Source organism: Stenella coeruleoalba, assembly GCF_951394435.1.
Source record: "Stenella coeruleoalba genome assembly, chromosome: 2".
Taxonomy (NCBI): Eukaryota; Metazoa; Chordata; class Mammalia; order Artiodactyla; family Delphinidae; genus Stenella; species Stenella coeruleoalba.
Window position 1 is genome coordinate 4953933 of NC_137147.1, and position 24437 is coordinate 4978369.

At 51.2% G+C, this 24437-nt stretch overlaps 1 protein-coding gene across 1 annotated transcript in view; it reads right to left on the minus strand.

Annotated features, from left to right (window-relative positions):
* Positions 1 to 597: 597 nt before the first annotated feature.
* The window catches only part of CYP46A1 (cytochrome P450 family 46 subfamily A member 1), a 33743-nt gene continuing 9903 nt past the window's right edge, over positions 598 to 24437 (minus strand). Inside the window, exons 4-15 of the mRNA XM_079913797.1 lie at positions 20197 to 20270; positions 19639 to 19725; positions 13528 to 13666; positions 12731 to 12841; positions 10994 to 11144; positions 10754 to 10816; positions 8619 to 8691; positions 6014 to 6098; positions 5246 to 5356; positions 1939 to 2027; positions 1102 to 1168; positions 598 to 907 (exon numbers count right to left, since the gene is read on the minus strand). Of these exons, the coding sequence (XP_079769923.1) occupies positions 737 to 907; positions 1102 to 1168; positions 1939 to 2027; positions 5246 to 5356; positions 6014 to 6098; positions 8619 to 8691; positions 10754 to 10816; positions 10994 to 11144; positions 12731 to 12841; positions 13528 to 13666; positions 19639 to 19725; positions 20197 to 20270 (1221 nt within the window). The 3' untranslated portion in view covers positions 598 to 736. The remainder of the gene's footprint in view (positions 908 to 1101; positions 1169 to 1938; positions 2028 to 5245; positions 5357 to 6013; positions 6099 to 8618; positions 8692 to 10753; positions 10817 to 10993; positions 11145 to 12730; positions 12842 to 13527; positions 13667 to 19638; positions 19726 to 20196; positions 20271 to 24437) is intronic.

Sequence of the window (24437 nt, forward strand, 5' to 3'; positions counted from 1 at the left end):
TGGGGCCCTCCTGGGAACCTGGGCCGTCTTCTCCCGACGTGGCATTGTCTGGGCATCTCCAGGGGCAACTTCCAGAGCTGCCTCAGCCCTTAGGGAGATCAGTCTCAACAAGGCACCCATTTTATAGATGAGAAAATGGAGGCCAGAGCGCCCCGGCCTGGTCTGGCAGTTCATTCATGCAGTCAACACATTTATTTATTGAGCATCGACTCTGTGCCAGGTCCTGGGTGGGCACAGGGGGCTCAGAGGTGAATCACACGCAGACTCTGCCCTTGAGGCACTCACAGCCTGGCAGGACAGTCGGTCACATCGAAGGACACTCATGATACAGTGTGGTCAGTGTGGTGCTAGAGGTAGCACAGGTGGCCAAGGGAGCACAGAGGAGGAGCCCCTGGCCCAGCCGGGGGGTGGCAAGGGGGGCTTCCTGGAGGAGGTGACACCTGAAGAGGGCTTTAGGGAGTGAGCAAGAGTTAGGGTGTCTGGCAGAGGGCGTGGCCTGTGCAAAGAGGTGGGGGGAGACAACAGCACATCTGGGCGGCAGCTGGGAGATGGCAGGCTCTGGTCCAGGAAGGGCAGCGGAGTTAGCAGGGGACGGAGAGCTCTCAGGGCTGTGAAGCAGGTGGCGGTGCGCAGAGGGCCTGCTGGGAGCCAGTGTGGAGGGCACTCCCGGGGAAGAGGGCAGGGGAACAGCGTGGGCGCGGCCCTGGCGGAGGAGTCCGGTCCTGCACGGGTCCCCTCAGCAGGGCGGGGGCGGGGGCGCGGGCTGCCAGCCCCGAGGCTGCAGGGTGCAGAGCACGGGGTCCAGCGGCTTGAGCGTGGCCTGCTCCAGCAGCCGGAATCGCTGCCCGGGCACCAGCCGGAACTCCAGCCTCTGCAGCAGCTTGGCCATGACCACCTTCACCTCCATCTGTGCGCGCAGGGGCGGGGTGTGGGGGGGTCAGTGGTGTGAATGAGGGAATGAACAGCAAATGCCACAGCTGCCTGGGTCCCCAGCCCCCAGCCCCCAGCCCAGGGACCCAGAGCAGGGTTCTGAAATGCTTCCTGGACAAGACGTCACCCCGCAGTCACTTCTGGGCAGAAACCCCAGTGCTGGCCCCCTACCTGAGCAAACTGCTGCCCGATGCAGGAGCGGGGTCCCAGGGAGAATGGGAAGTAGGTGAACTTCGGCCTGCGTGCGGGGAGAGAGGCGTCAGGAGGCAGCCCCGCGACAGTCGTGACAAAGCCAAGATGACCGGCTTTGGGCCAGGGCTGGTTTTCGAACATGCTAAAGACATCAACAGCTTACTCGGCTAAGCTCTGGGTCAGCATTGCCTCATTTTATCCTCCTTTGAGCCTTCCGGAAGGAGCTGTTATTATTCCCATTTCAGAGATGGAGGAACTGAGGCTCAGAGAGGCAAAGCAACACCCCCAAGGTCCTACGTCACTTACTCCACTTATTCAGCCGGTCGCATGCCCAGCTCTGGGCAGTCTGGGTCTGGACTCAGGCATCTGTCCCCTGAGCCTGGCTCTCCTCCCCACCACTGCTTCAGTACTTGAAACCATTCACCCCCGCAGCCACCTCTAGAGGGAGCCGTTGGTATTCCCATTTCTCAGATAGGAGCATCAAGGTGTGGGGGGGCAGGGATGCCGTCACTTGCCCAGGTCACAGGCCTTCCCAGTATAAGGAACTGGTTATGAGCACAGACTTTAAAACCAGTCTGAGCTGGGCTCAAACCTTGGTTCTTCCCCTTCCTGGCTGTTCGTCTTTGTGCAAGTTACCTAGCCTCTCTGAGCCGTGATTTCCTCCTTGTAAATGTGGGTAGAGTGGGGTTCACAACTCTCTCGCAGTGATCTGGAAGGCTATGTGGGCTCAGTGAGCACAGGCAGCTCAGACCAGAGGCCGCTGGGACCAACCTCCCACCAGGTCTCCACTTGCGGACAGCTTGAAGAGAGACTTACTTGGGTGCTTTGGGGCTGAAGCGATCTGGGTTGAAAGTCAGCGGGTCCTCAAAGTATGTGTCCATCCGCCCCATGACATAGGTGCTGAACTGCCGGGTAGAGGATCTGCTTGTCTCTGGCTCCGAGGATGGGTCCCCTCGAACCTCCCCAACCTGCTGCAGTCACCCAGTGGGGAGACTCGGAGCAGAGTACCCCCTCCCGCGCTCCCCACCCTTGCTCTACTCCACCGGCCCATCTCCCCACCCACACATCTCCCCACCCATCTCTCCACCTGGCCATCTCTCCACCTGCCCATCTGGACCAGTGCGGAATTCCACTGGCCCCTGAAAAGTCTCTAAGAGGAAGAAAGGGGGCAGCCCAACGTGCTGCCAGCCAGCTGGGCACGCTACATCATCCCATGCTTGACCTCACCCTGTGGGGGGAGCTACAATTATCCCCATTTTACAGATGAGGAACCTGAGGCTCAGAGGTTCATGACTTGCCTGAAGTCACCTGGCAAGTCAGCGGCCAAAATGAGATGCAAACTCAGGTCTGCTGCGAGGCCATCTTTCTCTAGATTCCCGAGAGCTGTTACTATTCAAAGTTTCTCTTCAGCACAAGGCTTGCTTCAGCGGGGTGGGGGTGGGGGAGCCGCAGAGCCCCCGCTAGCCTTTCACCTGCACACCTGGTGCCTCCTGATTGAAGTTGGTGCTCCCTGCCCCGGCCCCCAGGGGCCATTCATGCCCCGTAACTGGGCCCTGGGTGCTGACCTTTGCACAAAGTGTCTCCCCAAGCCCGTGCTGCCCCTGGTTCTCTGTGTGAGAGTCTAGGGCATCCAGGGCTGGAGGGGGGGCCTGGAGCTGAGTGGGAGCCTAAGACCAGGAGGGGTCTAAGGTCAGCAAAGGGCACCTACTATGTGCCAGGGGTTTTTGCCAGACACGTGATGTACATTATCCTGTATTATCCTGTTGACTCAGGTACCATTATCCCATCTTACAAGGATGGTACTGAGGCCTGGAGGTTCAGGGTCTTCCCTGAGATGACCCAGCCCGCAGGGAGCAGGGCCGGGATTAGAGCCTGGGTCTGCCCACTCAAGGTCCACGGAGTTGCACACGTTGGTTGAGAGTCAGCCCCAGGGCCTCTCCCTGCCAGATGTAAGGGCGTTCTGAAGAGATGGTCGTTAAGGCAGGTGGTATTATGGGTGCAGGATGTTTTAAAAAAAAATAAAAAGTACAGATACGGAATTCCCTGGCGGTCCAGTGGTTAGGACTCCACGCTCTCACTGCCGAGGACCCAGGTTCGATCCCTGGTCTTGGAACTAAAATCCATGGTGTGGCCAAAAAAAGAAAAAAAAAAAAAGAAGCACACATGGATGAAGGTTTGATACGTGCTGGAGAGGGCTTGACAGAGCCCTGGGGACGGGAGACTCAACAGGTGCGACTGGAGCACGTCTTTCTCCTATGTAAAAATAAACATAGGTTCTGTCTGGGGCTGAACGGCATCCCCCTAAAATTCATAAGTTGAAGTCCTAACTTCAGAATGTGACTGTATTTGGAGATAGGCTCTTTCAAGAGGTAATTAAGTTAAAATGAGGTCATCGGGGCCCCTAATCCAGTATGACTGGTGTTCTTACAAGAAGAGGAGATTAGGACACAGACACACACAGAGAAGAGGCCAGGTAAGATGGAGGGAGAAGATAGCTGTCTGCAAGCCAAGGAGGGAGGCCTCAGAAGAAACCAACACGCTGACACCTAAATCTTGAACTTCTGGCCTCCAGGACCATGGGAAAATAAACTTCTGCTCTTTAAGCTACTGTGTCCATGATGCTTTGCGATAGTAGGCTCAGCAAACACAGACCCTTACCTCACACCATACGCAAGATCATTTTCAGATAGATAGGAGCTTAACTTTCAAAAGTGTAAAATCGGTAGAAGACAATGTAAGTGAATACTCTTCTGACTTCAAAGCAGGGAAGAATTTCTTAAACAAGACAAAACAAGATAACTAACCACTAACAAATTTAAGAACGTCAGATCATTAAAAACAAACCACTATCTAGAGATGACATTTGCAACACATCTACCTGATAAAAGATTAACATGTGAATTCGTGAAGACAACTCTACATAGTAATAAGAAAAGACAAAGGACCCAAGAGAGGGAAATGAACAAACACCTCACAGAAGAGGAGAAACAGGGTAGGGCTGCCCAACCTCACCAGTAGTCGGGAAAGTGCACATCCAGACCACAGCAAAATACTTCCCTTACACTTACTGAACTGGCAAAAAATAAGAAATTGGCCCCTACTAAGTGGTGAGGCAGACAAGGAACAGACTCTCTCTTACACCGCAAGGGAGTGTCTGAACTGGCAAAGCCGCTTTGGAAAATAATTTGTCCCTAGTTTATAAAGTTGATCAGTCATCTGTCCTACAACCCAGCCCTCCCACTCCTGGGCGCACACCCAAAAAACGCATCTGCACATTGCATCAGGACACAAGGACAGGAAAGCTGACAGCGGCAGCTGTGCTTATAATGGCAACAAGCTGGGACCCTCTCAAGTGCCTGTTGACCCCGGAATCAATGTGCAATAGTGCAACTCACACGGCAGAATATTACGCAGCAGTGAAAACGGATGGCCTACAGCCACACGTGGAAATCTACACTATCTTAATGGACATTGGACTGAGTCACAAAGCAAGTCCTAGGACGTATTCTCGTGTGGGCGTGCGCACACAGGAAGGCGAGGGAATGGCAAGCACAAAATCCAGGAGGGTGACAGCTTTTGGGGGGCATCAGGAGAATGATGCCTACATAGGTGGTTACATTCTAGTTTTGGGGGCAGGTGGTGGGTTTGGGGAGGTCACTGTGCATGAATGGAGCCTGAATGAATGGATGAATGAGGAAACAGCCAGAGGAAGAAAATGTAAAGGAGAACGGGATGGGGGAGGGGAGAAAGTCAACCTCAGTGGGAGGAGGGGCCGTGGAGAGAGAAGGAACTGGGGCAAATGTGGGCCAGCTCTGGAACTGGGCACGTCCCATTCTGCCCCTTGCTGGCTCTGTGACCTCAGGAAAGTAACTTAACCTCTCTGAGCCTCGGCAGCCTCAGCTGTAAATGAGGCGCCTCCCTTTTAGAATCACCCGCTGTAATCTTACACTGGACAGTGGGGTGGGGAGAGAAAATTCATCACAGGGTTACGGTAGGACTCAAACAAGAATGCACGGGGAGGCCAGGGAGGATAACGGGGCCACGGACTTTGGAGGAGTCCCTGACCTCAGCGGACAGCCCCGAATTGACCAGCTAGGGGCAGGCAGGCAGGGCCCCCACGCACCAGGAGCGGGGTGTTGCCGGGGACTCGGATCCCATCGATCAAGGTCTCCTCCTCCAACAGACGAAAGGTGCCCCACGCTGGCGGGTACAGCCTCAGCGACTCTTTGAGGACCTGCAGACACCACACGGGGAGATAACGAGAGACATCAGGAGACCCCATGGAAAGTGCCAGAAGCATGTCCCGAGCCTCTGCTCCATTTCACGGTGCTGAATGTGCGCCCACGGCCAAACTGGGTCCCTGACCCCTGCAAGGTTAGCCTCTTCTGCGTGTCCAACCCCTCATGTGACAGAAGGAGAAACCAAGGCCCAGAGGAGGGGTTGTGCAAAGCCACAGTGCCAGAGACCAGACCAGACCAGAGACCGAGCCAGGCCTCCCTCTAAACCAGGGCTCCCACCATCCCGAGGACTCTGGCAGCTCGAGGAAGGCCTCCTCCTGTGCTGTGCTGGGGGTTGGAGGGGGATTCTGCTGAGCCTGGCCCCCAGCTGGGAAGCCTAACGCTTGTGGAACCCAGGCCTAACTGGGTTTTACTAACTGGGCTGGTTTCCATACTGGAATCACCTGGGAAACCGTAGCCGTGCTGGGTCCCGCCCCCAGCGACTCAGTATCACTGGTCTGGAGCAGCCTGGACATGGGCAGTTTTTTAACCTCCCAGGGGATTCTCAGGTGCAGTGACGTTCAAGAACCCCTGTACTAAAGGGTTCAAGGAGGCAGCAGGCTGGTCGATGAATCGCCCACCTCTGCCCAGAAGCTTCTCCCCCATCCCCACACCTGGGACAGGTACTGCAGTCTCCCCAGGTCCTCGCAGTCAAGGTGCCTCTTGGAACCGATGACCTCGTCCACCTCGGCCTGCAGCCTGTCAGTCAGACAAAGACAAGTTCGTCTCCAAGGAGAGATGCCCCACCTTAGTTTTAAGAAGGGCGGGCTGGGAGGAAGCGTGAAGAGAGAGGCCTGGGGCTTCCCTGCTACACACACTGCTCCCCAGCCCCCGTTCTTGAAAGAACCTCCCAGTCCAAACGCAGACGCCCGGGCAGCTGGGAACCACGTTCCAGGCCCTTAAAACATTCACCCTCTGTGTGTGCTGCTCGGAATCGGCTGTGGGAAACAAACCACCACAGAACAAGGTCTTTGCAAAAAGATGCCTATTTCAGCCCGGTTCACAGCAGCTGGAAACAGCAGAAGGAGCGATGCAGGGATGCAGGTACAAGCCTTAGGACGTGCACCGTCAGAATAATATGCAGCCGTACAGGTGGACCTGGACCACTTCCCACCCATGATGGGGTCTTTTGTCAAAAGACAGAAAATAACAAGGCTGGTGAGGGTGTGGAGAAATGAGAGCCCTTGTGCACGGCGGGCGGGGCTGTAAAGTGGTGCAGCTGCCGTAGAAAATGGTACGGAGGCTCCTCAAAAGGGCTTCCCTGGTGGCGCAGTGGTTGAGAGTCCGCCTGCTAATGCAGGGGACACGGGTTCATGCCCCGGTCCGGGAAGATCCCACATGCCGCGGATCAGCTGGGCCCGTGAGCCACGACCGCTGAGCCTGCGCGTCCAGAGCCTGTGCTCCGCAAGGGGAGAGGCCACAGCAGTGAGAGGCCCGTATACCGCAAAAAAAAAAAAGTTAAACACAGAACTACCATGTGATGCAGCAATCCCACTTCTGGGTAGATGGGTCTCAAATAGATATTTACACACCGACGTTCACAGCAGCACTATTCACAATCGCCAAAAAGTGGAAGCAACCCCAGTGTCCACTGATGCATGAATGGATAAACAAGATGCGGTCCATACATACAAGGGAACATCACTCAGACTCAAAAGGGAAGGGCATCCTGCCACTTGCTGCCACACGGATGAACCTTGAGGACATTATGCTGAGTGAAACAAGCCAAACAAAAAGGACAAATACACTATGATTCCGCTCATATGAGGTCCCGGGAGGAGGCAGATTTCTGGAGACAGGAAGTTGAATGGTGGTTGCCAGGGGCTGGAGGGAGACAGGGAGTGAGGAGTTAGTGTTTAACAGGGACGATTTCCGTTTGGGATGCTGAAATGTTCTGGGGATGGATGGTGGTGAAGGATGGTGGTGATGGGTCCACAACAGTGAGAATGTACTTAATGCCACTGAACTATACACTTGAACATGGTTTAAATGGTAAAGTTTATTATATATATGATATTATATATGATATATATATGATATACATATATACACATAGACACAATATTAAAAAAAGAACTTGGGAAGAGGTTGCAAAACTGTGGGGCAATGTTGTGCTAATATACTTGGCAAAATTCAGTAATTAATCATGAACTGTCACTGGGGGGGGACACACAGGTGGATTCATCATTATAATCATTATTTTAACTTTTCTGCTTTTTTCCAAATTTTTAATAAATACTATTACGTATTTTTAAACACCCATAAGCTACAGTTGACCCTTGCACAACACAGGAGTTGGGGCACCGACCCTCTGCACAGTCAAAAATCCGAGTATAACTTTACAGTTGGCCCTCCGTGGCCGTGGTTCCACATCCACGGATTCAACCAACTGCGGGTCGTGTGGTGCTGTAGCAGGTGTTTAGTGGAAAATATCCATGTGTAAGTGGACCCGCACGGTTCAAACCCTTGTCGTTCAAGGGCCAACGGTGTTATATTCTCAGGCAATCGTTCAGTCTGCCCTTTCCTGCTGGTGATGACAACCGCTGCTCTGATGGACCCTTCCCCATGTCCACGGAGGTCCCACCCCCAAGCCTGTCGGCGGTATTTGCAGAGCGCTCTTACATTTAGCTCAGCCCATCTGTGCCACAGTCCTTGAGGGACACTGTTTGTATTTAAGGAAACCAATGGCCCAGCTCAAATGCCATCTCCCCAGCGATGCCCTCCTTTGTCTTGCCAGCTGCAGACAAGCGCTCCCTCAGCACTTTGCTTGGAATTCTGTTCAGTCCTCAGTGCCAGCCCCTGGCCAGGCCCTGAGTACATCTTGGGAGGGAAAGAGCCACGGCCCTGCCCTCTTGGAGCTTCTGGTTTCATGACTGAAATAGACTCAAAGCAAACAGTCCCAGGAGAAAAGGCATCTGTGAGCTGGGGGGAGGCTAGGAGGGGAAACAGTGTGGATGCTTCAGGGGTCTAAGAAGGCCTCTGAGGAGGGGGAAGAGGAAGGGGGAGGAGGACGAGGGGGAATTCTCCAGGAGAAAAGCAGGAAGAGGAGCTTCTAGAAGTAGGAGCGGCATGCGCAAAGACCCTGGGGTGAAGGGAGGCAGGACACATTGGAGGGGGCTCAGCCGTGGGAGACGGGAGCAGGTGGTCCCCTAGGAATAAGACATCAGATAAACCCCTTCACCAACGTCAAGGGGAGCCCCCCATCTCCCCTCCTCGTACCTCGCCAAGATCTCCGGCTGGCGCGACAGCTCCATCACCGTGAATGCCAGGTGATTGGCAGAGGTCTCGTGACCTGCAGGAAAGGAGGAGAGCGGAGGCTCCACGAAGCCTACGGGGCTGCCGCTGTCCCAGCCTGCCTGGCCTCTGAGACCCCAAGCCCCTGGCGGTAGTTCAAGCCCTCACTTCTCCCCCTTGGCTGAGCCAGACGTACGGATACGAGGGAGACGCCTGTCCACCTCCGCGTTCCTGGTGCCACCTATGTTGTCAAAGAAATGGCCTTCGCCCCATGCATCCGTGTCTCACACCCTAAAAGCCCCTTGCTCCAACCATCCTTGTGCCTTGCCTGGCCTGGAGGGATATTCGTCCCCATTTTGCAGAAGAGCAAGCTGAGGCTGAGAGGAATGTGTCCCTCTTCGATCACACAGCAGGAGGAACAGAGCTAGGACTCAAGTCAAGCACAGCTTTCAAGCCCAAAGCCCATGAAGCTGCGGGCACCAGCCCCTGAGGTCTGGAGACGGTGCATCTCCTGTCACGGGGACCGACCTCCCAGGTGCAGAGGGCTGACTCTGGGTTCCGGCAGGATCTGGTCAAGTTGACAGCATCAACCCCACCCCCACCCCGGTTGGCCAGGGAGGGAGCCGAGTTGCACCACTCTCCTCTAAAGGGGTAGGGAGCTTAACAGGTGGCAACCACTGCCAGCCAGGGGGCCCCAGGGGCTGCTCGAATGCAAGAGAAGGGCCTACACCTTCCAGCTAGTAGGTGCTGGGAAGGAGGTCCAGCTGCTTCCAGGGCTGGAATGTGGGCAAGTCACGGCCAGGGGACCCCAGAGGGGAGGCCGGGCAGGGGAATCAGAAGTGGCCGGAAGTCCCAGCCTGGCCCTGGCTCTGCATTGCCAGCAGTGACTCAGTTTCCTCAAAGGACAATGGGAGGAGAGACGCAGCTGTCCTCTCCCCGGCCCCTTGCGGTAGGGGCACAGGGCTCGTGGTAGGCTGCGAGGGGACGTGAGGGAAGTTATTAAACCCCAGCTGGAAGGCTGGATGGACATCTCCATTTTACAGATGAGGAAGCTGAGGCCCAGGCTACAGAGCCGGCCTATGGAAGAACCACACCCCGGACTCGGGCCCCTGGCTCACAGCATGAAGACCAGCCAGCCTTCATTCGGCAAGCTCTTTATCACATGCAGAAGATGGTGCCCTGAAGTCCTGCTCCAGCCCTACTGCTCCAGGTCTCCTGGGCTATCTGCGAATGTGACCCCCACCTGGAGGGCCCTCTTCCACGCCGTCCACATGGCAGACCCCCTCCCCCTTCGTGACCCTCTCGCAGGGGAGGCAGGCTTCCTCCTCTGAAAATCCACTGCCCAGCAAGGCAATTCTGTCTGTCTGTCCACCTCCACAATCAGACTATGAAGTATCCCTCCTCTTGTTCATCTCTGTCTTCCCTGTGCCTGGTCTTCGTTCATCTCATCCAATCTTTATGAGTACCTACGGCACTGGGCCCTGGGAATACACAGGTGAGCAAAACAACATAACCCCCGGTTCACCGAGCACGCAATGTGCTGGGGAAGACAGACCTTAGCGAACTACACCGATAAACATACAACTTAACACTGTGAGACGTGTGGGCAGAGAGGAGCTCTGGGCGCCATGGGGAGCTTCTAACTGGGGCCTGATGAGTCTGGGCAATCCCTGAGGGCTTCCGTGAGGTAGAGACACCTAAGGGATTGCTGAAGGGTGAGGAGAAGTTTTCCAGGTGAAGGATAGCGCTCAAGAAATATTTGACGAGCAAATGAATAAGGTCGCTTAGCACATCTTCCGGTGCTAGTGTACGGAAGGTCTCGGCATAAATTTTGAGTGAGGCAGAGACTTGAATTCAAGTGGTCAACCTCTCCTGAGCCCAAAAAGGCAGCTTCACAAATCCTCACGATCGCCAGCTCCAGAAGCAGGTGGGAGGCCACGAAGGCAGCCTCCTGGGCCTCGCCAAGCTAAGAGAGAGGGCATCTGCTCCCCTCACTCCAGCCCCCCAGTTCCACAGCAGAACTCTGCTCAGACTGTCTAAGAAAATCTCTGAGCCAGGGTTTAAGCCATCCACGGTCCCCTTCACTCCTGCAAAGCTCTGAACCTTTGGTGGCTACAAACCAGCAATGAAGAAGGTGACGAAGTTGTCCAGCAGAATCTCGTCGTCCTGGGCCCCCTCTTCAGCTGAAAGACAAGGCGAGTCTCAGAGCCCCAGGAGGAGATGCCGCCTGGGACACTAAGAATCCTGGTCTCCTCCCCACTCCCCGCTCCCCTAGAGCCAGACAGAACCAGCTGGAGTCAACTGATGGGGGGCACCCTCGTTGCCTGGCCCTCCCAAGGCCCTCGAGGGAGCCCTGGCACCTTTGAGAATCTGTGTGAGGATGTCAGCAGGCACGTCCTCCCCCCTCTGCAGGGCCTCCCGGCGGCGCTGGACACAGTCCTTGCCAACCTGACGCAGGAAACGCACGCTCTCCCGGACCTCGCGAAGCTGCTTCCACTTCCCCGGCATAAACTGAATGAGAGTTCCAGCTCAGCGTGGTGGACTGGACACACACTTTCCCTCTCCCCTGTCCCCCCAACTCCAAAATGACTTCAGAAATCCACAGCGGCACCGGCAAGCTGGGAGGGTGGAAGAATGTGAGAACATTCTAGAAAAGACCAAGTAGCCAGGAGACTTTATCAGAATGATGGGCTATGGGGAATTCTCTGGCGGTCCAGTGGTTAGGGCACTTTCACTGCCGGGGCCCCGGGTTCGATCCCTGGTCTGGCAACTAAGGTGCCGCAAGCCATGTGGCCCAAGCCCGAGCACTGGCTTCCCCTTCCTGCCCCAAATTCCTAGAAATGATGGGAAAGACGCCTTAAAGTATCCACAGAGCGCTGGAAAATAAGAAGGGATTCCTGAAGGATGGAGGCAATTAGGATCACATCGAAGGAGGAAACTTCAGCCAGAGGGAAGCAGAGCGAAATTAACTGCTGAAAAGGTGCGGTGGCATCAGGGGACTCTAAGCTCAGAGTCTGAAGTCCCAGCGTACAGAAGGGGGCCCTGAGCGTCTGTCTGGGAATCAACTCAAGTACTGTAGCGGAGCAGGACTCCATGGGGTCTTCCCAGAACAGACACCCCCACCCCCATGTCCTCCGCCTGCCTCTTGTCTGTAGAAAAACCTTAGCCTCCTAGGCCTTCCCCGAGTTCCAAAGAGTGAATTTAATCAGAGAAGGGGAAAATGCAGAAAGAAAGGAAAACAGTCCAGCAAGACAACATAATAGTTTAACAATTAAACAAAATCAAGAATCTTTAGTTCCTCCTCAAGGGCTACAGAGAATATTCTGAGCCATGTCCTTTGAGCTGTTTTCCAGATACTGAAGCCCCCACCAGGTGGGAGAAGTTAACTGTATGCTGCGCACCAGCACGGAGACCCCAGACTGGTTGGAACCAGAAGGTTGTTGATGTTGACTCCCGATTACCTCACCACCAAGTTATCAGAAGATTGTCCACAAGCTAATCACATACCCACACCCTCCCTCCACCCCAAACACACCCCCCCCGTCTTTAAAAACCTTTCCCTGAAAGCCTTCAGGGAGTTTGGGCCTTTTAAGCCCTAGCTGCCTAGACTCCTTGCTTGGGGCCCTGCGATAAATGCTGCGCTTTCCCTCACCACAACCCAGTATCAATATATTGGCTTTACTGCGCGTGGGCAAGCAGACCCAAGTTCGGTTTGGTAACAGTGCCACCTTTCCCCCTTCTTCTTCCTTCATGCCTGGAACAAGGAGGCGATAGCTGGATCTGCAGCAGCCATCTTATAACAATGAGGTGATGTGCTAGAGACAGTGGAACAGAAAGACAGAAAAATCCAGGAATATCTGACATTGTGGGGTCAGCACTGCCGTCCTGCTTCAGGATCATTTCACACGAGAGAAAGATTTACTCCTAATTTACTTAAACCACTTCTATTTTCAGCCCCTACTTTAGGGGATGTATGCAAATCCTAACTGATTTGCAAATCACTTCAGACATATCAGAGCTCAAAACCCATTCTGAAAAACATCACAGGAGGAAGTTCTCCAGCAAATGAGGACAAGACAAGCTACGATGGCAGGTACCTTTGCCAGAGTGTTTCGGGATGCACTGATGCCCTCCAGGATCAGTTTCACTTTCCGGGACAGAGGCTTCTGGGCACCCAGCAGCATGCTGGTCTCCATCCCAAAAGCTGCCTGGGGGAGAGAGAACGGCAAGGTCATACGTGGGTGATGGGAGGACTGAAGACCCAGGGCAGAGCCTGAGCTAAGGGTTGTGTGCACCATGTCATCGACTCCTTACGACAACCCATGATATTCCCGAACGTGTGGGATGTGGTAGGATTAAGTGGCACATAGTAGCCACTCAACAAACCTTGGCTTCCTTCCCCTGAAATGCAGCCTTCCTTGTGTGTCTCTTTCACACCCAGTTTCCCAGTGAATTGTTGAATGGTGACGACTTCACTCACTGCGCCTGAACTCCATCCTTAACCTGGGTTGGGGGTTATCTGGGCCACTGCTGAGACAGCCAGGGTGAAAGGTCAAGCAATACCCCATGGGGGCTGCTGAGGGGGAGGTAGGCTTGGGCTGGGAGTCAGGCAGACCTGAGATCCAGTCCTAGTCCTGCCACTGACCAGCCAAAGGCCTGTCTCCGCATCTCTTTGTGTCCATTTCTAGAGAATGAGTTAGGTAGCTCCAACCTCACACTGTTGTTTTAAAAGTTCGAGGAGATGAAACAGATGACCCCCCCAGCCCAGAGAAGGGGCAGCTTATATGTGGAGAAGTGGGGAGGGGGGAGGGAAGCAAGCAGGAAAGAGGGAGGGAAGAAGTGCTCTCTGCCCGTGTGGCCCTCCCCACGGCCCACTCTGCCATCCTCCCATCACCTTGGCCAGGATGTCCATGGTGGTGCAGGTCAGCATATCCTGCATGGACACCGGAGTCTGCCCATCCGCCTTGGCTTCCAGAATCTCCACCAGCTGCTCCGCTTTCTCATTGAATGTTTCCATCAAGCTAACCAAGGAGCTGAGGAAACAGCACAGACATCAGCGGCCACTGGGACCAGCCCAGGGCTGCGGACATCCTGTGCCCCCCTTTCTGAAGGGAGACCAGTGTGCAGAGTGGAGGTGGGGGCCCCTCCCAGCCTTTCTGGTCTCCCCTTAAGACCCAGCTCACAGGATGGGGCTGCAGTAATCAAACCAAGCCTTGGATTTCACCAGCCCCCTCCATTCAGGATGGCCACTGTCCCTTTACCCTTGTTTTAATGGTTTCATGGGTCCTCTGTTTGCCACTTGGCCCTTCAACTCCGACCCCAAAGAGACATGGCAATGTAGAAACTCCAGAAGACAGTGGGAAGGAAGGGAAGAAAGGCCTCTGGGGCCTCTTAGAGTCCATGAAGTTTCCCCTCCAACCTCTTGGTTGCACTGCCCACTCTCCTTACCTGCCCTGCCTGGGGCCACCATCTGCAGCCTTTTGTTATCCCATTTCACTCTCTGTCCTTGAGCAATCATAGTGCCCAACCCTACACAGAAGTGAGTCCTCTGACCCAGAGCTCCCAACCCACAGCGCCCCCGTCCCGGGACAGCTACCTGGCTTGTCTGCCTGGCATACAGCTTAGAAAGAGGTATGGAAGGATGTGCTCCAAACTCACAAAAATGGTATCCCTGAGGGAGTGGAAAGGGGGGAACTTGTCCCTTTGTACATTACATATTTCTGGATTTTTACAAAGAGAAAGTGCTGCTTTTGAAATTAAAAGTCATTTTTAATGTTAGCAATCTGGGTAAAGGGTATAAGGGTGTTTTTTTTCTCCTATTCTTATTCTTGAAACTTATCTAGAAATTTGAAATTATTTCCAAATAAGAGGTTTTAAAAAACAGTAAAGAGAGCAAATTGGGGAAGAGAAAAAAAAAAAGTAACTTTTTTAATTAGGAAAGACTATCCACTCTTCGTTGCCGATCAGCCAGCCCTGCTCTGTTTCCCAGCTCTAGCGCAGGCCCCAGCATCTGTCTGGTCACTGCTGCTCCCACCCCATGCTGGCTGCATGTCTTGTTCTCTGTGGCCCAGGCATATAATGAAAGCACCACTCGAATCTGGTCCCTTGCCCACCTAAAATGCTTTGAAGCACCCTGTTGTGAGGGAGGGTAAATCCTCACCTGGGCCCAGGAGGCTGTCTGCTCTCGTTCATTCCCGCCTGCAGCCCTGCTTTCCTGTTACAATGACCTGTTATCTTCTCCAAAGCCCAATGCTCCTTCCCTTCTCAGGGCCTTTGCGCATGTTGTCCCCTCTGCCTGAGCTGTCTCCCCTCCCACCCTCCATCCCTATGCCTCATAACACCTTAACATCTGCCCTCTCTCCAGGTGGACACCCAAATGCCACATCCTCAGGGAAATGTCTCTTAAGCCTAAGTAGTCCCAATATATGCTCCCATAGTACCCTTGACTTCTTTTCATAACACTTACATGGTTTGCAAGTATATATTTATTTGCAAGATTCTTTGTAGTTGTCTTTTTTTTAAAAAAAAAATCACATTCAAATTGACTATTTGGATCCCATGCGCTGGTTACCACACCAGTACTGAATCCCTTGCAGCTACTGCAGATACAAAATATCGGACTGGGGCTTCTCTGGTGATGCAGTGGTTGAGAGTCCGCCTGCAGATGCAGGGGAAACGGGTTCGTGCCCCGGTCCGGGAGGATCCCACATGCCGCGGAGCGGCTGGGCCCGTGAGCCATGGCCGCTGAGCCTGCGCGTCCGGAGCCTGTGCTCCGCAGCGGGAGAGGCCACAGCAGTGAGAGGCCCGTGTACCGAAAAAAATATATATATATCGGACTGGAATGTTAGCGGTACAGTAAAATCCCAACCCCTTGTCTTTTTTTTTTTTTTTTTGCGGTTCGCGGGCCTCTCACTGTTGTGGCCTCTCCCGCTGCGGAGCACAGGCTCCGGACGCGCAGGCTCAGCGGCCATGGCTCACAGGCCCAGCGGCTCCGCGGCATGTGGGATCCTCCCGGACCGGGCACAAACCCGCGTCCCCTGCATCGGCAGGCGGACTCTCAACCACTGCGCCACCAGGGAAGCCCCTTTTTGCATTTTTTAAAACGTCTTTATTAGAGTACAATTGCTTTACAATGGTGTGTTAGTTTCTGCTTTATGACCAAGTGAATCAGCTATACATATACACATGTTCCCATAACTCCTCTCTCTTGCGTCTCCCTCCCACCCTCCCTATCCCACTCCTCTAGGTGGTCACAAAACACCGAGCTGCTCTCCCCGTGCGATGCGGCTGCTTCCCACTAGCTGTCTAGTTTACATTTCCTTGTCTTCTATGGAATGATTGGGACCAAGATTTTCAGTAAAATTAACATCTAGAAAAGCAGAAACTGGCAGTTCATTATCACGATTTTATTAAAAGTATATAATGATGTTCTCTGTGGATAACGGCTGGAGGTGAAACTCACCAGTGGTTCCTATTTTTTTCCTCAGTAGTGAATTCGGATTAACCAGGGGTCACTGACACTTTCATAAACACAGGAATCTCCCAAAGCTTCTTTCATGCAACTCTGTGAATTTTGCATTTCCAGTAAAATAGTCATCGCTTAGCTGGCTACCTTATTGTGAAACTAAAAAATAAGATAATATATGTGGTGATGGTTGCACAACAATGTGGATGTACTTAGTACCACGGAACTGTACACCTGGAAACGCGCAAGATTGTACATTTTATGTTATGTGTATCTTACCACAATTTAAAATTTTTTAAATAAAAATGTGAAAGCACTTAATAAAATGTAAAGTGCAGTTCAAACATGAGGTTCAGGGGCTTCCCTGGTGGCGCAGCGGTTGAGAGTCCGCCTGCCGATGCAGGGGACGCAGGTTCGTGCCCCGGTCCGGGAAGATCCCACGTGCCGCGGAGCGGCTGGGCCCGTGAGCCATGGCCGCTGAGCCTGCGCGTCCGGAGCCCGTGCTCCGCAACGGGAGAGGCCACAACAGTGAGAGGCCCACGTACCGCAAAAAAACAAAAAAACGTGAGGTTCAGTGTAATGGAGAGGGTCAACCAAAACAGTGCTGCTGGTATTTATATCATGAGCACTATGGGCGGCCATCTGGTTAGAATCTATGTCCTCCCATAACCTCAAAGCTTCCTGAGGGTGGGACCACGTCACCTTGGTTGGCCTTCATAACCCTGGCACTTGGCACAAGTATTCATTAAATAAATGCCTCCTTCTAGTCTATTCCTTTTATCATTCCTGGCAACTTTCCAGTAAGACCAAGACCGCTCCACGTATTCATTCTATGGACATTCCTGGAGGGCTTGTGAAGTGCCTGGTGCCGTGCTGGGTGCAGGGGTCCAGGAACAGGGTACATCTTCTGCCTTCACGGACCCGAGGTCTAGTGAGGGAGGCAGATTGAATGAGAATCTTTGCAGTGGATGTGACAAGAGCCATCATGGAGACATGAACTCAGTCTTGGAAAGTCAGGAAACAGTTCCCCAAAGCAGTGACATCTTAGCTGGGTATCAAAGGAGTCAGAGGAATTTCCTGGGGTAGCACAGAAGGCAGAGAGAATGGCAGCAACACAGGCAGAGATGCCAGAAAGGGCCCAGCGTTTCCAGAAAGGTGGAGGTGAGAGGGTCCAAATGTTGGAGGGGTCTCAGGGGCAGACTGAGGGGGAGTGAGGTCTGACCCTCATCTTTCAGATCATAGGGAGCCATTGAAGGCTTCAGGACAGAGGAGAGATGTGGTCAGATCTGAGTTTCAGCAAGATCTCTCCAGGGCGGTCAGGTGGATGCACTGGAGGAGGGAGACAGGAGGCGGGGAGGCCAGGGAGGAGGCTGTGATGAAAGTCTAGGTGAAAATGTTTATACGGTTGTCCACAGACTACATACAAAACAGTAACTTCACAGTGGAGAAGCCTGGAGGCTCCCTTAACCAAGAGAGCAGTTAACATCTCCAACAATGAGACAGATCAACACATGCTTCCAGATAACAATGCCCTAAGGAGGATACAACATTACTCCTGGGCCATTCCCGCCAAAAAAGGCACAACCTGAGTGTAATTGAACAGAAATAGCAGACAAACAAAACTGAAGGATGTTCTAGGAAATCGGCCTGTAATCTTAAGGTCAAGAAATTTAAGGAAAGACTAAAAACTGTTCTAGAATGAAGGAGGCTAAAGAGATATGGTAACTGGTAATTCCCTGGTAGCGCAGTGGTTAAGAATCCACCTGCCAATGCAGCGGACATGGGTTCGAGCCCTGGTCTGGGAAGATCCCACATGTCGTGGAGCAACTAAGCCCGTGGGCCACAACTACTGAGCCTTCTCTCTAGAGCCCATGAGCCACAACTACTGAGCCCACGCACCAAAACTACTGAGCCTGCTCTCTACAGCCCACAGGGCACAACTACTGAGCCCGCGTGCCACAACTACTGAAGCCCATGGGCTTAGAGCCCGTGCTCTGCAGAAAGAGAAGGCATTGCAATAAGAAGCGCACGCACCGCAGCAAAGATTAGCCCCCGCTCGCCGCAACTAGAGAAAAGCCTGCGTGCAGCAACGAACACCCAATGCAGCCAAAAATAAATGAATTAATTTAATTAAATTACTTAAAATAAAAAAAAATAAATAAAATAAAGAGATACGGTAACTAAACCTGACACATGGACCTGGATTGGATCCTAGACAAGAATACAAAAAGCTGTCATTACACAAGTGACAAAATTTGAATATGGATTAGATAACAGTATTGGATTAATGTTAAATGTCCTCATTTTGATAACTGAACTGCAGTCATGTAAAAGAATGTCCATGATCATAGGAAATACACACAGAAGCATTTAAGGGAAGCGATTACAATGTCTCCAACTTACTCTCAAATAACTTAAAACACACGCACTATGCAAAAATGTATATACACACACACACAGAGAAAATTATAAATATATTTATATATCCACATAAAGAGGAAATGACAAAACATATGGTGATTTAAACGATAAACAATTAAGTGGATCTGGGTAAAAGATAGACAGAAGTCCCTTAGACTATTCTGACAATTTTTCTGTAAATTTGAAATTATATCAAAATAAAAGACTATCTTCCTCAAAATGTTAAACATAGAATTACCATATGACCCAGCAATCCCATTACTATATACCCAAGGGAAATATATCCACCCAAATATGTTGATAGCAGCATTATTCGCAATAGCCACAAAGTAAAAACAACTTAAATGTCCATCAACTGATGAATGGAAAATTAAATGTGGTATGTTCACACAACGGAATCTCATTTGGTAATAATAAAGAATGAAGTTCTGACACATGCTATAATGTGGATGAGCCTTGAACATATTATGCTAAGTGAAATAAACCAGGCATAAAAGAAATGTTGTATGATTCCATTTATAAGAAATGTATAGAATATGAAAACCCATAGAGACAGAAATTAAATTAGTGGTTGTCAGAAGCTGCAGGCATTGACAGGAAATAAGGGGTGACTGATTTGGGGGGTGATGAAAATGTTTTAAAATCAACCGTGGTAATGGTTGTACACGTTTGTGAATATACTGAAAACCATTGGATTGTACCTGTAAATGGGTGGATTGTATAGTATTTGAATTATATCTCATGAAAACAGCTATTTTAAAAATAAAAGGTTACCAAAAAATGAAAACTATAATAAATGAAAAAGCCCAGACAAGGAGTGATAAAGTCTGAGCCAAGGGAGCTGCTGGGGGACAGGGACCCCACGCCTCCAGGCATCGTGGTCATTCAGCTCCTGACGCTCACAGGCTACTTGGGGGCCTCTCAGACGCCCACCCCGCTGGCTGTCTCGGTCTCTTTTTGACCAGGAATGCCGTGTCCTTCCTCCCTCCCTTCAGCCTGGGTGAAGGTGAAGCCCCTTCCAATGAAGGCTTGCCCTTGCCAAGCCCACCCAGGCTGGCAGCCCAGCACCGCCTCTGAGCAACCAGCCATGACCCCAGGCCTGTCTGCGGCCACACTCACCTCCGGCTGAAGGCCAGGTCCATGACCCTCCGCTGTTTGTGCCAGCGTTCATAGTCGCATTCGGACACTAAGCCTTGGCCGAACAGCCTGCGGAAGAGACAAACGCTTGATGTGAGCAACGGGGTGAAGGAATGAGAATTGACTGCCTGACGGGGTTGGGTCACCTTTTGGGGTGATGAAGATGTTCTAGAACCAGACAATGGTGATGGTTGCACCACACGGTGAATGTAACAATGCCACTGAATTGTAATTCCAATGCGGTTAAAACGGTGAATTTTATGTGATGTGAATTTTACCGTAATACATACATACATACATGAGGGTGACTGTGTGCCCCGACCTCAGTGCCCCCTGCATTCCCACCTGCCATCCGGAGGGGAAAGGACGAGAAGGAAGGTGCTGGTGACAAGAGCGGTGACCACCACAGATGGCCCCTGTTGTGCGCTCGGCAGCCAGGGTATTGGGACTGAATGCTACATCCAAAACTCTGGACCCTGTGAACCCTCCACTTGCAGCCAGAGGCTCTCCTGGCCTCGCCCCAGACACCTCGCATCTTACCTCTCACCAAACACAGTCTGGATCGCGTGGTACATCTTGGAGTCCTTGTTGTACTTGGTTGACATCAGGAACTTCTAAACATCCCCAGAAAAACAACATGAGCTTGTGCACCCATGAGAAGCTGCAGAAGACTCAGCAGTTTTCTTGTCTCTTACGAAACACATCTCCAAATAATCACCCTGAGCTGAGGGCCAGCTACGGCGTGGACGCTCATATGAGTGACCTCACCTACTCCCTCCGGAAGTCCTGTCTTTCAGGGATGAGGAAAGCGGGGCACAGAGCGGTGAAGTGATTTTTTCCAGTGGTCACACAGCTGGGGACTGATGCAGGGTGGCTTCCTCACTCCCATGCCCACACTCAGGAGCCCACACCACGCCACCTTCCAAAGTGGCAACAAGAAAAGGCCTGGGCTGCTCTGAAACCAGAGTGGGGAAGGGGAGAAGCCTGGTGGGAGGGCTTCTAGGACACAGGAGAGACATTCAGCACAGATTCAGTGTTGTTAGTGCCAACCCAGCCGTGGAAGTCAAGGAAGGCTTCCTGGAGGAAGGGTCCACTTCCTCACCAAGAGCGGGAGGGTAGCAACAGTAACATTAGCTAGCAGCTTTTGAGGCAGCACAGCCCAGGGGTTGACAGCTCAGGCTGTGGGTTCCACTGGCTTAAATCTGAATCTGGCTCAAATATTTCACTCTACCACTTGCCAACTCTATGACCCTGGGTGAGTTACTCACCTCCTCTGCCCCTGTTTCCTTATTTTACAAGATGGGATTCGGGAGAGTACCTGCCTGGTGGGGTTGCTGTGAAGAGAAAATTGTTTCTACGTGAAAAGTGCAGAGAATGGCACCTGGCACACAGCAGGGGCTCCACGAATGCCAAATGCACACCAGCGCCCTGGAGCTCATTTAATGCCCAATCGACCCTAAGACGTGGGTGGTATTTTTATGCTCATCGTACATCTAGGTGAAAAACGGAAGTTTAAAACTGGCCCAGGGTCGCCACATGGTAAATGGTGGACACAGGATTTGAATGCAGGCAATTTGCTGTGGGGGCGAGGGGAGAGAAAGCAGTGATACAGGCAGGAGAACCCCTGTCACATGGCGGTGCATTCAGGCAGAGAGTGGAGGTGCGGAGGCGGGGGAGGGGCAGCAGCAGGAGGGCTGGAGAGGCTGCTGGGCCAGACCCCCGAAGCCTGCCCTGCGGGACACTTGGCTTTACCCTGTGGGCACTGGGACGCAGTAAGGTGACATCTCTGCTATCCATTAAACCCAGGGGCTGCTGGTGACTGTGGACTCAGCTCCTGGGAATCTAAGCCAAATTTTCAGCTCAAAGGAAGCCCCAGAAATGTTGACTTCAGCTCACAAGCCACATCCCGGGGACCCCACCCCTACCCCCAAACTGTCATTTGTAAACCAAGTTCTGTCACTATCCTACGCCTAATGGTTTCCTCTTCTGCAAAAAGACCTTGGCAGTAAAAGCCCACCTCCCAGGCCCTACTCAAATACCTCTGAGTGGTCCAAGGTCTGTGCCAGCCCTTCCCAACCTGAACTGAGGAGCACCCCCTGAGGCAGAACAGCCTCGGCACAGTCTCTGACCAGGGTCCCCACAGCCTGCTGTCCCTGGAACCACAGATCCTTTGTTTGGCCCAGTGAGCTGGGCTCTGGGACATGAGGGATGTACAGGGAACCCCCAGCACCTTGCTGCCTTCTCCTGTTGCCCATTCTGACAGTGCACTTCTGCCCATGGAGGAGTAACTGCTAGGCACTTTCCCTCCGGCCATAAACAGCCAGAAAATTAAGCAAAAATTATGCAATGTCTGCTTTTAGACACTGGACAGTGGGCAGTGAACCATGACAGAAGGAAAAGGGAAAAAAAAAAAAAAAAAAGACAAGAGCCCTACAATATAGGAGCCCTACAGCTTTCTGCCCAGAGGCAATTTTAGGACAAAGGCACTTAAAGAATAAACTCAAATACAGCCCAGCAGGCTTTCCAAATTGATAAGACAGAGGTCAGAGTCCAGGCAGGCCAGAAAAACCTAGAATTTGTAGGGTAGAGGACTCAAGAGGAGGGAGCTATGCAGAGAAGGAGGTCCTGTGCAGAAATCTGCACAGGGATCCCCTGTATGTTTGTATAACTACCAATCTGGGCATGTGTAGAGTGAAACTCCACAAGACCAGGTAAAAAACTTCTGGGGAAAGGAGAGTTACCGGGTAACTATAGGCTAAACAATTCTCAGAGCTCAAACAAGCTAAGAATTGTTCAAGTCCCCATTGGCCACAGTTAAACCTCAGACACAAGGCCTTTATTAGAGTCCTCAGAAGGGTCACTCCTTAGTTGTGGGGCTAAACTAGCTCTAGAGTAAAAGTCTACACTTGATCAACCCTCAAAAGCCTTAAAGCAACCTGGAGAGGATCAAAGTGATCTGCCAGAATGAAGTCCAGCACTCTTTAAAGGAGTAAAACAGAACTGAGCACTCAGCAATGTACAAGTCACAATGTCCATTGTGCAGCATAAAATCACTAGACATGCCAAAGAGCAGGAAAATCTGACCTATAACCAAGCCTAGAAATAATGGAGATGATGGAATTCACAGACAAGAACTTTAACACATTTATTACAATTTTATAAATATGCTCAAGGAACCCACATATCCAAGAAGTTCAAAGAATCCTACATAGAATTAACACAAAGAAAGGCACACCAAGGTGGATCATAATCACATTTCTGAGCCCAGTGATAAAGAGAAAGTCTTAAAAGTAAACAGAGATGAAGTGATATAATATTATTTGAAGACAGATTGATATAAGTTAAAGATTATCCTATGAATCCTAGGACAACCACAAAGAGAAAGAGGCTAATAAGACAATAGTGGATATAAAATGGAATACTAAAACATACTCAATCTAAAAGGCAGGAAAGGAGGAAAAGGGAACAAAAACCAGGTGGATCAAATAGAAAACAAACAACAGCATGGTATATTTAAACTTAACCACATCAATAATTACATTAAATGTAAATGACCTAAGCACTCCAATTAAAAGGCAGAGATTTTCAGATTGACTGAAACAGCAAAACTCCACTATATGCTATCTATAAGAAACCCACTTGAAATATAAAATTCCAGATAGGTTAAAAGTAAAAGGATAGGGCTTCCCTAGTGGCACAGTCGTTAAGGGTGCACCTGCCAATTCAGGGGATGGGGGTTCGAGCCCTGGTCCAGGAGGATCCCACATACCACGGAGCAACTAAGCAACTAAGTAGTTGTGTGCCACAACTATTGAGCCTGCGGTCTAGAGCCCACAAGCCAGAACTGCTGAGCCTGCATGCCACAACTACTGAAGCCCGCATGCCTAGAGCCTGTGCTCTGCAACAAGAGAAGCCACCACAATAAGCACACACACCTCAATGAAGAGTAGCCCCCACTTGCTGCAACTAGAGAAAACCCACGTGCAGCAACAAAGATCCAGCACAGCCAAGAATAAATAAGTGAAATAAATTTTTAAAAATAAATAATAATAAAAAGTAAAAGGATAGAGGGAATTCCCTGGCAGTCCAGTGGTTAGGACTCTGCGCTTCCACTGTAGGGGGCATGGGTTCGATCCCTGGTTGGGGAACTAACATCCTGCATGCCCCATGGCATGGCCAAAAAGAAAGGAAAAGGATAGAAAAAGATATGCCATGAAACACTAAACATAAGACAGCTGGAGGGGCTATATTAATACCAAACAAAATATACTTCAGGAAGTGGAATACTACCAAGGAAAAAGGGGAAATTTCTAAAGATAAAGGGATCAACTCATCACAAAGATATAACTTTGCTTAATGTGTACACACCTGGTAACTCAACTACAAAACACATGAATCAAAATTGATAGAACTGAGAGTATAAATAGACAATTCCATGATGGGGTTAGAGAGTTTAACACTCCTCTCTCAGTAGAGAGTAATTTACTTTCTGCATGCTAGAACGTGTAGAAAGTAAATTAGTAATGATTTAGAAGATTCAAACAACACTATCAACCAACTTCACCTAACTGACATTTCTAAAACACTCCAACAATTACAGAACATATGTTTTTTTTTTTAAGTGCTCACAAACGTTCACAAATATAGACCATATACTAGGCCATACAACAAGCTTCAATTAATTTTAAAGGATTGAAATCATGAAGAACACTTTCTCTGACCTTACAGAATTAAATTAGAAATCAATAAAAGAAAAATATCTGGAACATCTTATAATACTT